This window comes from Molothrus aeneus, chromosome 21, assembly GCF_037042795.1.
Source record: "Molothrus aeneus isolate 106 chromosome 21, BPBGC_Maene_1.0, whole genome shotgun sequence".
Taxonomy (NCBI): Eukaryota; Metazoa; Chordata; class Aves; order Passeriformes; family Icteridae; genus Molothrus; species Molothrus aeneus.
Window position 1 is genome coordinate 2,034,967 of NC_089666.1, and position 13,397 is coordinate 2,048,363.

The 13,397-nt window shown below is 55.6% G+C and overlaps 1 protein-coding gene across 1 annotated transcript; it reads left to right on the forward strand.

Annotated features, from left to right (window-relative positions):
• Positions 1 to 121: 121 nt before the first annotated feature.
• On the forward strand, positions 122 to 13,285 carry LOC136565368 (protein-arginine deiminase type-2-like). Its single transcript, XM_066563920.1, has 16 exons — positions 122 to 228; positions 2,023 to 2,209; positions 2,288 to 2,357; positions 2,507 to 2,568; positions 2,647 to 2,764; positions 3,309 to 3,434; positions 5,735 to 5,913; positions 6,090 to 6,193; positions 6,297 to 6,408; positions 6,481 to 6,588; positions 8,892 to 9,043; positions 9,441 to 9,585; positions 10,358 to 10,451; positions 11,307 to 11,392; positions 11,513 to 11,641; positions 12,591 to 13,285. The coding sequence occupies exons 1-16, from the start codon at positions 122 to 124 to the stop codon at positions 12,822 to 12,824; spliced, it is 2,013 nt and encodes a 670-aa protein (XP_066420017.1). The 3' UTR covers positions 12,825 to 13,285.
• The last annotated feature ends 112 nt before the right edge of the window (positions 13,286 to 13,397 follow it).

The following is a 13,397-nucleotide window of genomic DNA, read 5'->3' on the forward strand; positions in this document are numbered from 1 at the left end:
CCCATTGCCATCCCAGCCCCGCCAGCCCCGCGAGGAGGAGGAGGGCGGCCGGGCCGGGGGAAGGAGCAGCAGCGGCCGCGAGGGCTCTGCGGGGCAGCTCCCGGGGCCGGTGCCGGTGCCCATGGCCGGGGAGATGCCGGGGGAGCCCCGCACGCTGCGGCTGCAGCACGGGAACCGCATCGAGGCCCTGTGCGTGCTGGGCGGCCACGTCCGCGCCGACGTCTTCGGGTGAGAGGGACCCCAAAACTCCCCTTCCTCCTCCTCCTGCTGCTCCACCTTCCCCCTGCTTTTCCTCCTGCAAATTCCTGCTCCTCGTTTCTCCTCCTGCTTTCCCAAACCCCAGAGCTGCTGGGCAGCCACATCCACACTGATGCCCATGGTGAGAGGGACCCCCACAAAACCTCCTTTCCTCCTCCTCCTCCTCCTCCTCCTCCTCCTCCTCCTCCTCCACCACCTTTCTGCTCACCTTTCAACCCTGTTTTTCCCTCTGAGAATCCCTGCTCCTCATCTTGCCTCCTACAAATCCCTGCTCCTCCTTTTTCCTCCTGCTTTCCAAAACCCCAGAGCTGCTGGGCAGCCACATCCACACCAATGCCCATATGTGAGAGGGACCCCCAAAATTTCCTTTCCTCCTCCACCTTTCTCATTGCTTTTCCCCTTGTTTTTCCCTCTGGGAATCCCTGCTCCTCCTTTTTCCTCCTGCTTTCCCAAACCCCAGAGCTTCTGGGGCAGCCACACTGATGTCCATAGATGAGTGGGACCCCCAAAACTTCCTCTTCCCCTCCACCTTCACCTTCCTCCTCACCTTTCCCTCCTGTTTATCCCTCTGGGAATCCCTGCTTTTTGTTTTCCCTTCTGCTTTCCCAAACCCACAGCCCCGACACCGTTTTGATGCAATTTGTGGGCAAAACCCTCCCTGGGCTTTGCAGAGCTGCACAAATCCCTGGAAAGCTTTGAGCACCCCTGTATTTACCCCAGCCCAGGGTGGGTCTGACCCGCTGGGCTCAGCAGATCCAGGGGCACCTCAGGGAGGTGAGGAGAGCAGAGAGATGAGCAAGAGCCTGGGGAGGGACTGCAAAGTAAGGGAAGAACACGAAACCTCTTGACCAAAACCTTGGGAAAGTGGGAAATCCCCACAGCGCCAACCCCGCTTCCCTAAAACAAACCCAACACTGAACTTCAGGATAATTGTTCCCCCCAAGGGAAAAAGAAGGTGAAAAGCTCATTCCAGGCTCAATTCTGGTTGCTGCTGCTGTTGCAAATCCCAGCCTCGACAGTCAAGCCAAGCAGTGCAGCTCCAGCTCCCCTGGCACCTCTCCAGGCCAAATCCCTTCCCAGCGGGATCCCCAGATCCAAGAAACCAGGAAACCAAACCAGTTTTTCCATGTGTAATTAAAAGCAATTGAAGGATTTAAGGAACACCCAGGCAGGAGCAAAGGAGCGCTCGGATTTCCTCCCCCCTCGCCAAGGGTGCGGGTTTGGTGGGACCAGCGGCATCCAAGAAACCTGATCAACGCGAGGTCTCGGGTGTCGGGGCAAAGAGCCCAAAAATAATAACCTGGAAAGGCAGGGAAATTCAGGAAAAGGAGAGGGGAAGAGCAAGGGCACATTGGACTGGGAGCAGGGCAGCACTGGCAGCTTTGGGGCTGGATGAAATCCCCCAAAATGAGAGTTTCCCATGGAAGAGCCTCTCGGGGGATGGCCGCGGTGTTTTGAGGAGCTGTTAAACACCATGCTGGAAAATGAACCGGGATTTCTCCATGGAAGTGAGAACCCAGGCTGGTCGGGATTATTACAGATCCTTATCCACAGCGATGGCTGCAAACCCTCACGGGGCTAAGCCGGGCCTAAACCCAGGTAAATTCCAGTTCCCAGGCAGGAGCAGGGCAGGAAGGTGCCGGTGGTGAGCGTGGAGACGCTGGCGTGCCCGGTCTTGGCCGCGCTCAGGGCAGTGGAATGAATCCCGGTGGGAACGCCGCGCTGGCCCTGCACATCCCTGAGAATTCCGGGTGTTTCTGGCAGGGCGGCCCCCGCCGGGGCCGTGGCCTTTGGCGTGAAGCACACGGAAGGGGTCAGCGTGGACGTGCTGTTCCGCGGCCGCGCCGAGCCCGAGGCCGTGTCCAGCACCGGCGCGCGGTGGCCGCTGGAGGAGGGGACGGTGCTGAGGTTCAGCATGAGCCGGGCCAGCTCCGAGGTCAACGACAACAAGGTGAGGAGAGGGATCCCCGGAGCGGGACCTCCATGGAGGGAGAACATCCTGCCCCAATGCAGGGTTTGGGGTTTGCAGGTCACCGTCAGCTTTTACGCAGAGGGAGGGAAGCCCATCAACCAAGCCGGGGTGTTCCTCACCGGCGTCGGTGAGTCCGGAGCTCCGGGAGTCCATCCCTGTCCCCTCATGTCTGGAGGAGGGCAGGGCTGGGGACCGCAAACCCAGATCTGCTGGCTCTGGGGGTTTGGCACCCGATCCCCTCGCCGTGCCTGGGATGAGGCAGCTCTGTCCCCCCAGGGATCTCCCTGGATGTGGACGCGGATCGGGATGGAGTGGTGGAAAGGAACAGCCCCAACAAGGTACCCGGCCTCCCCCATCCACAGAAAATCCATGGGCTTGGTGGGTCCTGAGCCCGCTGAGCCCCAGGGGTGCTTTAGGCAAGCTGGGCCTGGGGACCAGAGGGACACGGGGCCATCCTGCTGGTCAGCTGTGACAAGGAGTTCCCCTTCATCCCACCCTCCGACTGCGACAGCGAGCAGGTGTTCAACAAGGAAGGTAACGGCTCCCCAAATGCCCTGTCCCCAAAATCCCCATCGCCCCCTCTCTGTGACCTTTCCTGGGAGGGACCCAGCCCAGGACCCAGCCCAGGACCCAGCTGCTCCCCACCAGCTGCTGAGCAAGCTTCCCACGTGGGAATTTCGGTGGAATTAACGCCACGCCAACCCACTGGAGCCGGGCAGGGCACGGCAGCCGGTCCGGGGAAGGGCTGAGGTTCCAGGGCTGGCACAGCGCGGGCCGGGGATGCTCCACACAGGTGAGAGGAGTGCGGGGTGAGGCGCGAGGCCAGCAGCCAGGGATCCACCCACCCATTCCTGGAAAACCCAACCCACGCGGAGCCGGGCCCGGCGGCGCTCCGAGGTCACGGCCCAGCCGTGCCAGGGAGGGCAGGGAGAAGGGATGGGAAAAGGGCATCTGGGTCACAGCCCACGAGGCACCAGCTCTGGTTTGCCAGGGTGCCTGGGCTGGTGTCTCGGGAAGGAGATCCAAACCCCAGAGGGAACATGGAGACCCCCACCCGATTTGCTTCGTTTCCCCCCAGATTTGCTGGACATGGCTCAGATGGTGCTGAGGACAGAGGGGCCCCAGCGCCTCCCCCGGGGCTATGAAATTGTCCTCTCCATTTCTGTCAGTGACGCCGACAAAGTTGGGGTCTTCCATGTGCAGAGTAAGACCTTCCTCGCCTCCTGCTCTGCCTCTTCCTCTTCCTCCTCTGCCCCTTCCTCTCCCCCTTTCTCCTTTTCCTCTTTTTCCTCTTCCTCCTTCTCCTCTTCCCCTTCTTTCTCTTCCCCTTCTTTCTCTCCCCCTTCCTTTTCTGCCCCTTCTTCCTCTGCCCCATCTTCCTTTTCTCCTTTTCTCCTTTTCTCCCTTTCTCCCTTTCTCCCTTTCTCCCTTTCTCCCTTTCTCCTTTTCTCCTTTTCTCCTTTTCTCCTTTTCTCCTTTTCTCCTTTTCCCCTTCTTCCTCTTCTTCCTCTTCCCCTCTTCCCCTTCCTTCCTTTCCTCCTCTTCCTTTTCCTCCTTTTCCCCTGCTTTGTCTCCCCTTTCCTCCTCCTCTTTGATGATTTTGAGGTCCCCACAAGCCCTTTCCTTCCCATCTCTGACCTTGTCCTCTCCACGCTCCTCAGACCACGTCCCCAGTGCCTCTTCCCCTTCTTTCCCCCATTTTCCCCACATTTTTCCCTCTTTTCATCCTGTGGAAAACTCTGGGGATGGACAAGCAGAGGGAGGGGGACACAAAGGCACGCAGCAAAGGGGTGGCAGCAAGCAGCCCAGTGTGGCTTTAAGAAAAGGAGGATTTAAACATAAATAACATTTGTTTGGCTCCCCGAGACCTGAAATCCTCAGCTGTGGGAGCTGGGAAGTGAAAATGGTGAAAGAGAAGCTGCTTTTGGCTCATTTCCCTCCCACTGGGTGAGTTCAGCTCCATCTCCCAGCTCCCAGGAGAGCCCGGGGACGTGAGGCCGTCCCTGCCCAGGCAGCTCCAGCTGCTGGCTCTGTTTTGGGGTAAAAAGAGGGAGAATAAATCTCAGGAAGTGCTGGGAAACAGAGCCCACTGCTGCAAACTTCACGTGGTTTCTTTCTTTTTTTCTCTGTTTTTAAATTATTTCTCTTTTTGGTTCCTGCCTCCTCAGTGTTTCTTACTCCTGGTGGGTTAAACAAAGAGGGGGTAAAGAGATAAATTGGGATGGTTTTTCAGAAAATGGAATAATTTCCATTAAAAATAAGGATAGATAAACAAAGTGTGATGTTTTCGGAAAATGGAATCATTCCCATTGCCAGCAGGGCTGGGGTGTTGAAGTGGGGGTCTCCCAGCTGCTTTACCCATGCTGGCAGCACACTCCAGAGCACACCCCCTCCTCATTCCTCACTGTGGCACCGGGATTTATTTTCTGGGAATTAAATCCCTCACCCAGCCAGGAATGTGCCATTGTGGAGCTCAGGCTCGTCCCTCCATGGAGGGAGAGTTTGGGGCACTGTCCTCCTGTGAGAGGAGCAGAAACTCCATGAGAACCCTTCCCAAGGCTGCTCCACCCAAGGAAAGGCTGAGACATTTTCCCTCATCCCTCCTGTCCATGACAAAATTCCAAGCCCCTCAACTCCTGCTTCAAGGTGCCTCTCACAGCTGGATCTCCTCTGAGATCTGAGGGATCTGATCCCAGCCATCCCCCAGAAATGCACCCCAAAAATGCACAGGGAGCCTCAGGGAAAGCTGTGCTCCCTCTACCCCAGTGTCTCCAGACTGGGTTTAAAAAGGGAATTTCTGAGGGGAAGCAGAAAAAAGCTCACTTTTCCTGGCCTGTATATTTGGGTTATCCCCATGGAAACCCAGCCCTGTCTCCTCGGGCACAGCAGGAGTGTTGGAGTTCCTTGCCCAAGGAAACAAACAGGCAGGAATCCCGAGGAAAGACACTTGAATCCCAAGGAAAGAGGCAGGAATCCTGAGGAAACAAAAAGGCGGGAATCCTGAAGAAAGAGGCAGGAATCCCAAGGAAAGAGGGAGGAATCCTGAGGAAAGAGGGAAGAATCCCGAGGAAACAGGCGGGAATCCCAAGGAAAAAGGAGGAAATCTTGAGGAAACAGGCAGGAATCCCGAGGAAAGAAGCGGGAATCCTCAGGAAAGAGGCAGGAGTCCCGAGGAAACAAAGAGGCAGGAATCCCAAGCAAAGAGGCTTGAATCCTGAGGAAACAGGCAGGAATCCTGAGGAAACAGGCAGGAATCCTGAGGAAACAGGCAGGAATCCCAAAGAAAGAGACAGGAATCCCTAGGAAAGAGGCAGGAATCCCAAGGAAATAAGCTGGAATCCCGAGAAAACAAACAGGCGGGAATCCTGAGGAAAGAGGCTTGAATCCCAAGGAAAGAGGTGGGAATCCTGAGGAAAGAGGCAGGAATCCCGAGGAAACAGGCGGGAATCCCCAGGAAACAGGCGGGAATCCCGATAAACCTGCGGCTTTCCCGTTTTCCCGCAGATCCCTTCTTCGGGCAGCGCTACGTGCAGGTGCTGGGCCGCAGGAAGCTGTTCCACGCCGTGCCCTACCCCGGCGGGGCCGCCGAGCTCCACTTCTTCGTGGAGGGGCTGCGCTTCCCTGACGAGACCTTCTCGGGGCTGGTGTCCATCCACCTCAGCCTCCTGGAGCCACTGACCGAGGTCAGGAACTCCGGGAACTCCTGGGAATGGGGCAGAGGGGAGGCTGCACCCAGCAGATTGGGATAGTGCCAGAACGGAGGGTGATCCCATTAACCGATCCCAAAAATGGCCCCAGGGGAGGGTGTTTGGGGGGAATGGTGTGGGGAATGTCCCTGATTTCTGCTTGGCTCCCTCAGGGCATCCCTCACTCGCCGATCTTCACGGACACCGTGGTGTTCCGGGTGGCACCATGGATCATGACCCCCAACACCCTGGCCCCAGTGAACCTCTTGGTGTTCAGGTACAGGCGGTGCTTCCCCAGCCCCACCAGCCCTGGGGATGGGCTGGGAACGGGGAATTTCCATCCTTTCCATCCTTTCCATCCTTTCCATCCTTTCCTCCAGCATGAAGGACAACTACCTGTTCACCAAGGAGATCCAGAGCCTGGTGGCCAAGGCCGGCTGCAAGCTGAAGGTTTGCTTCGGCTACATCAACCGCGGGGACCGCTGGATGCAGGTAGGGGGGCTCCAAAAACTGGGAAAACCCTTCCCTGCTGGTGCCCCAGGTGGGATTTCCTCTCTTCCTCAGGATGAGATCGAGCTCGGCTACACCCAGGCTCCCCACAAGAGCTTCCCAGTGGTGCTGGACTCCCCTCGGGAGAGAGGGATGGAGCAACTCCCCATCAAGGAGCTGCTGGTGAGGGAAGGTTCCCTGTGTTCCCGGCATTCCCTGAGGAGCAGCTCCCAGGGGTCATGCCCAGCCCACGTTCCCATTTCCCAAATCCTCCTTGCCCTCGGCTCCGTGTATGGAATTGCCTGGAAAATGAGAGCAGAGCAGCTCCACATGGAGATTCCCTCCCACCCAGCTCCAGCCTCACCCCCTCATTCCTCCCCCAGCCTCACCCAATCCCAGCCCTCCGGGAAACCTCTGACCCAGGGGGAAAGGAGGAGCCAGCACCCCTGGGAGTGAAAGGCTCCAGCCGAGCTCTGGGATGGGATTTCTGCCCCTCGAGCATCCCAGGACAGGCTGCTCTTTCCTTTCCTGTCAGTGCCTGGTAATACCCGGCACCTTCCAAGCAGGAGAGGGAAGGGAAGCAGGAGAGGGTCAGTTTACTTCTTCGGAGGAGAAGGGGATGCAGCCAGCGCCAAGAACATCCCTGTGGGCTCCTTGGCTGAGGAAAAGGGCCAGGGCAAGTCTGGGATGGGGCGTTTGGGGAGAGCCCAGCATGGAAAAAAGCTGGATTGGGCGATCCCTTGGAGATACCACACTGGGGAAGGGCAGAACACCCCAGGCAGCCACGGAGTCACTGTCCCCAACTCCCGGATGGGTGCTGGAGCAGCCTCAGCCCTGGCAGGAACAGGAGACAAGGACAAATCCCAGCTTTTGTCCCTTTGGAGAAGGCTGGGGGCTTTGGGGAACGCTGAAATCCATCGTTTCTCACGCCTGGCATGGGAACATCCAGTCCTGGATTCATCCAGCGAATCCGCCAAGCGGCCGTGGGGATCTGCCCTCTTTAGGAATTGCTCTGCCTCATATTTAGGGCAGCAATTTCAGCCTTGGGAGCTGCTAACACATTATCCTCCAATTTCTGCTTTGAAGCCTGCCCTAATCCCCGGCCCGACCTTTCCAATCTCATTTTCCAGCTAGGAATACTTAGCCCAACGCCATGGGCACGGGTCAAGCCCTGAGCCCCTGGAAGCCCATGCCAGGGAAAAAGGAGACGGGAGGGAATTATCCCCTCAAAATCAGTGTGGAACTGATAGGACTTGGATGTGACCCGCAAACCTGGGATGAACCAGAGCCCTGACAGTTGAAACCAGGCGGGCTCCGTGGTTTTATTAAACTGAAATTAGTCAGGAGCAGGTGGTTGGTGCTCAGGCTCTCCCTTAGAACCCAGAGAAAAAGGGATCTGATCCCGGCCATCCCCCAAAATGCACCCCAAAACCACACAGGGAGCCTCAAGGAAAGCTGTGCTCCCTCTGCCCCAGTGTCTCCAAACACCCTGGGTTTAAAATGGGAATTTCTGAGCGGAAGCACCCCCAGCTCTCCCTGCTCACTTTTCCTGACCTGTATATTTGGGTTATCCCCATGGAAACCCAGCCCTGATAAGTGACTGGGATTTAACTCAAACCTCACGGACACCTGATCTCACCCCAGGGGCTGCTGTGCACTCTGGGCCTGCGTCGACTCCAACTGGAGAGCAGGCAAAGTTGGATTTTGGTCCCATCCCTGCAGGCTTTGCCCTGTTTTTAACACTCCCTCAGGCTTTGGCACACAGAGCCCAGTGCTAATTACCCCTGCACACACAGCTCCTCCAATCCCAGATACGGTAAATCCTGGAAATCAGGCCTTAAGTGGGATTTAAGTGCCGTGCAGCCCTCGGGGTGGCTCTTAGCCCAGGGAAGAGTCACCCTCAGGGGCTGGAGTTCACCTCCCTCCCAGAGCCAGCCAGGAACTTGGCTCAGGGCTGCTTGATTAGCTTAATGTGGACACTTAAACCTCGGCTTAATGTGAACATTTAAACCTTGGCTAGAGAGAACAGAGGAGATCTGGCCTGGCTTAATGTAGACACTTAAAACTTGGCTGGGGAGAACAGAGGAGATCTGGTTCTGCTCAATGTGGACAATTAAACCTTGGCTTAATGTGGACATTTAAACCTTGGCTGTGAGAGAACAGAGGAGATCTGGTCCTGCTTAATGTGGACATTTAAACCTTGGTTTAATGTAGACATTTAAACCTTGGCTGTTAGAGAACCGAGGAGATCTGGTCTTGCTTAATGGGGACACTGCAACCTTGGCTGTGGGATGAGAGGAGATCTGGCCCTGGCTCCAGGCCTGGGCTCTGCTCCTGGGTTGTCCCAATTATTCCTGCAGCTCCATTATCCCGAGACCTTTCTCCTGTCCCCTTTCCTGTCCCCTCGCCATCGCTGTCCTTGCCCACCCCACAGGAGGATCACACCACGGAAGCAGTGGGGACTCAGGGCATTTCCTTTTTCCCAGGGCCCCAGTTTCGGCTATGTGCACAAGGAGCCCCTCTTCGAGACCGTGGCCAGCCTGGACTCCTTTGGGAACGTGGAGGTCAGCCCGCCCGTGTCCGTGGCTGGCAAGGAGTATCCCTTGGGAAGGATCCTCATCGGCAGCAGCTTCCCCGCGTAAGAGAGGGGGAAACGCAGATTTGGGAAAAACACGGATTTGTGAGCAGAGCCTCAACAAGAGCTCTGAAACACCACCAAAATTGAGGCAATGGGTCAATCAGACACTGCCTGAGCAGGGTGGGGGCTCCCAGCTCCTCCACCTCAGAGACAATTTATATCCAGGCAGATGTTGATGGGACTGTCCCCCCAGTCCGAGTTTCCAGGCAGATATTTATGGGAATACCCCTCAATCCAAGAATCCAGGCAGATGTTGATGGGAATATCCCCTCAATCTGAGTGTCCAGGCAGATGTTGATGGGAATGTCCCCTCAGTCTGAGTGTCCAGGCAGATGTTGATGGGAATGTCCCCTCAGTCTGAGTGTCCAAGCAGATGTTGATGGGAATTCTCCCCCAGATCCGCGGGCCGCAGGAAGACCAGGCTGGTGCGGGATTTCCTCTACGCCCAGTGCGTCCAGGCCCCCGTGGAGCTCTACTCTGACTGGCTGGCTGTGGGCAATGTCAACGAGTTTGTCAACTTTGTCCCCACCTCTGACAAAAAGGTACCCCCAGACCCCCCGTGCTGCCCCAGAGTTCCTCCTTTGCGACACCGATCCCACTGGGAAAACCCCAGAACTCCTTCCTTTGGCACCCCCAGCCAGTGTTTGCTTGGGTTTCGTTCCCCACCCCAAAATGAGGGATCTGAGCATAAAAAAACGGGATTTGCTGGGCTATTAATGAATGCAAATAGAAGGGAAAAGATGCCTGCAAAGGTATCCAAGAAATTCCACTCTTAAGATTTCCAGGGGTTTGCAGGGGCTCAGCATCTCCCAGAGGTTTTCAGAACATTTCTCTTCCCTCTCTTGTGTTTTCCTGCTTCTGACATGGATCTTTCCCTCAGGGAAACCGAGCCTTGACCAGGATGGTACCAAAAACCAAAAGGAATATTTATATCCCACATGTTTTCAGAACACTTCTCTTCCCTCTATCATGGTTTTCTCTGCTTCTGATGTGGATTTTTCCCTCAGGGAAACCAAGCCTTGACCAGGAGGGCTCAAAAAAAAAGGAATATTTATGCCCACATGTTCTCAGATCATTTCTCTTCACTCTATCATGGCTTTGGCTGCTTCTCACATAAATTTTTCCCTCAGGGAAATCGAGCCTTGACCTGGGTGGTTCAAAAAAGGAATATTTAGGCCCACAAACCCTCCCCGGGTTAAACGAGGCACTAGATAACAGCAAAGACTCCCGATTTTAAGAGTTTCAGCTTGAGTTTTGCAGAAGTGATTCCTGGGGCACTGCAGGGCTGCAGCTGACCCTGCCGTGTTCCCGCAGCGATTCCGGATGCTGCTGGCCAGCCCGGCCGCCTGCTACCGGCTCTTCCGCGAGAAGCAGAAGGAGGGACAGGGAGAAGCCACCATGTTCAAAGGCAAGGCGACAGCACTCGGTGGCACAGCCGGGGCCACGCGGGGACATTTCCCTGCTGGGTGTCCTTCAGCAGGATGCCTGCCTGCCGCCCCCAGCCTCCTCCAGCCCTATTTCGGGAAAGCGAGTGGGATGGGAGGGATAAGGGCCTCCGCGTAGAGGGGATGTTTGCTGCCAGGGATGGAGCCTCTGGAAATGCCAGCGGAGCTCCAGCACGGAGCGGGACAACTGGCAGCTCTTGTGTGCCCCCAGATTAGCAGCATTGTGATTTTGATCCCTGACGGGGTTGGGAGAAGGTCTCCGTATCTCCAAGGATATGGAGCTCCAGCACGGAACAGGACAACTGGCAGCTCTCCTGTCCAGATTAGAAATGGATTTTTTCCATTTCATTGTGGTTTTGACCCCTGATGAGGTTGGGAGAAGGTCTCCATATCTCCAAGGACATGGAGCTCCAGCATGGAGCAGGACAGCTGGCAGCTCTCATGTCGCCCTAGATTAGAACCATGTTTTTTCCCTTTCATTGTGGTTTTGATCCATGACAGTGTTGGGAGAAGGTCTCTGTATCTCCAAGGGTTCCTCTGGTGGGAGCCTGGCTGTCCCCAGAGCAGGGGTGACCCCATGGGAGGGGGACGCTCTGGAGAAATCCAGCAGATTCCCCTGGGCAGGAGGATGAATGACAGGACATGTCCAATGCTCTTTCCAATGGGCAGAGATTTCCTTCTGTCAGCTTCCCAAGCTTTCACCCCAGCCTCAGGAAATTGGGATTTGGGGCTTTTTGGGCTTTCTCTGTCTCTATACCTCACCTCAAGCCAGGCTCCTGCCAGCGCTGCTTCATTTTGAGGGCGTTTTGCGTGTTTAGGGTACTTGGGGACAGACACCAAGCGCATGACCATAAACAAGGTGCTGTCCAATGATGTCCTGGCGCAGCAGAACCAGTACGTGCAGGTAATCCCCACACTCCGGGTCACAGCCCCCATTTCTGGCAGGGACTGCCCTGGTGTGGCACAAACCCCACTGGGAGTGGTGGAATTTGGGCCCCTCTCTGTTCTGCTCCGTCCCCTGCAGCGCTGCATCGACTGGAACAGGGATATCCTCAAGAAGGAGCTGGGCTTGCTGGAGGAGGACATCATCGACCTGCCGGCCCTCTTCAAGCTGGACAAGCAGGGAAAAGCTGTTCCCTACTTCCCCAACACGGTAAGGGCAGGGCGGTGTTCCCGCCCTTGGCTCCTCCCCAAAAAACAGCTCCATCAGCCAGGATGAGTCCCCAAAGTTCTCCTGAAAAAGAAAAATCAGCTGTCTAGAAAAGGGAAATATCTCCAGGATAAACACAGGTCTAACACAGCTCGGTGGTTTTGGGGTTTTGAGGCAAAACCCTTTCAAAACAGTGAAACTGCAAGCTGAGAGGCGCGTTTTCCCCAAAGTTTTCCCAAAAAAACCCCCCAGCTGTCTAGCAAAAGCAAATATATCCAGGCAGGCATGGATAAACATAGGTCTAACACAGCTTAGTGGCTTTGTGATGCTTGCAGTGGGGTTTTTTTAAAAAGTGGTGAAATTGCAAGGGGTGAGGCATGTTTTAATGATAAAAAAAGGAGAATTCTATTGGATTTGGAATCCTGAGGGAGGGCAGCTGCAAAAAGTGGTACTGAGGAGGGTGATCAGTGTCTTTCCTTTGGCTTCATCCATCCCAACACTGCTGGTGTCAGCCTGCAGGTCACCATGATCATACTGGCCAGGGACCTGGGCATCCCCAGGCCCTTGGGCATCACCCATTATGATGCCTACATCCTCTGGTGTCACCCACAAGTGACCATGATCAGCCTGGGCATCCCCAAGCCCTTCAGTGTCACCCATTCTAATGCTGCTGTCCCCTGGTGTCACCCCATAGGTCACCATGATTGACCTGGGCATCCCCAAGCATTTCAGTGTCACCCATTCCAATACCAATGTGCCCTTGGTGTCACCTGCAGGTCACCATGATCGTGCTGGGCAGGGACCTGGGCATCCCCAAGCCCTTCAGTGTCACCCATTCTAATGCTGCTGTCCCCTGGTGTCACCCCATAGGTCACCATGATTGACCTGGGCATCCCCAAGCCCTTCAGTGTCACCCATTCTGATACCAATGTGCCCTTGGTGTCACCTGCAGGTCACCATGATCGTGCTGGGCAGGGACCTGGGCATCCCCAAGCCATTTGGGCCGGTGGCAGGCGGCGAGTGCTGCCTGGAGCGGCGGATCCGAGCGCTGCTGGAGCCGCTGGGGCTGTGCTGCCGCTTCCTGGAGGACGTGTCCTCGTACCACGGCAGCCTGGGCGAGGTGCACTGCGGCACCAACGTCCAGCGCCGGCCCTTCGCCTTCCAGTGGTGGCACTTCGCGCCGTAGCCAGGCCTCTTCTTCATCTTCTTCTTCCTCCTCTTCCTCCTCCTTCTCCCTCCACCTTTGCCCCCAGTGTGTGTTGCTTGCGATTCCCTTAATAAATGAATTTGCTGTGAGGAAAAAGTTGGGGAATTAAATAACTGAATAACTAATAATTAATTATTAATTAATAATTCCGTTGGGAAGCACTGGGAGGGAAAGAGAGGGCGTGCTCAAAGAGGTGGGGGAGTTACCAAAATCCTGCAAAATTGTCTCTACCACTGTTTTTGTGGTGTTGGCAAGTCAGGCATTTTATTTAAACTCAGCCAGGGTTTGTGTGTGGCTGACAGAGCTCCAGCCTCCACATCAATACAAAATGTTTTCATTTATCTACGCATCTTTAACAAAGAAATCAGTGGTCATAGGTTCTAATAACGCTCTTCATTCTGTCCACTATTCGTTATTGATTTCTCACTCTTCATGTTAAGCTGGGCCACATTCTTCAGTTCTTTTATCATCCTTTTCTTGTCTGGGAATCCTCAGATTTTCAGGCTTCAATCTCCTCTGTACCTTCTTCTTGTTCCAGTGTCCTTAAAGGTC

Coding starts and splice junctions, on each gene's coding strand:
- LOC136565368 (XM_066563920.1), top strand. CDS start 122: ATGGCCGGGGAGATGCCGGGGGAGCCCCGCACGCTGCGGCTGCAGCAC. Junction 2,210..2,287: donor CCGAGGTCAACGACAACAAG/GTGAGGAGAGGG, acceptor TGGGGTTTGCAG/GTCACCGTCAGCTTTTACGC. Junction 11,393..11,512: donor AGCAGAACCAGTACGTGCAG/GTAATCCCCACA, acceptor CGTCCCCTGCAG/CGCTGCATCGACTGGAACAG.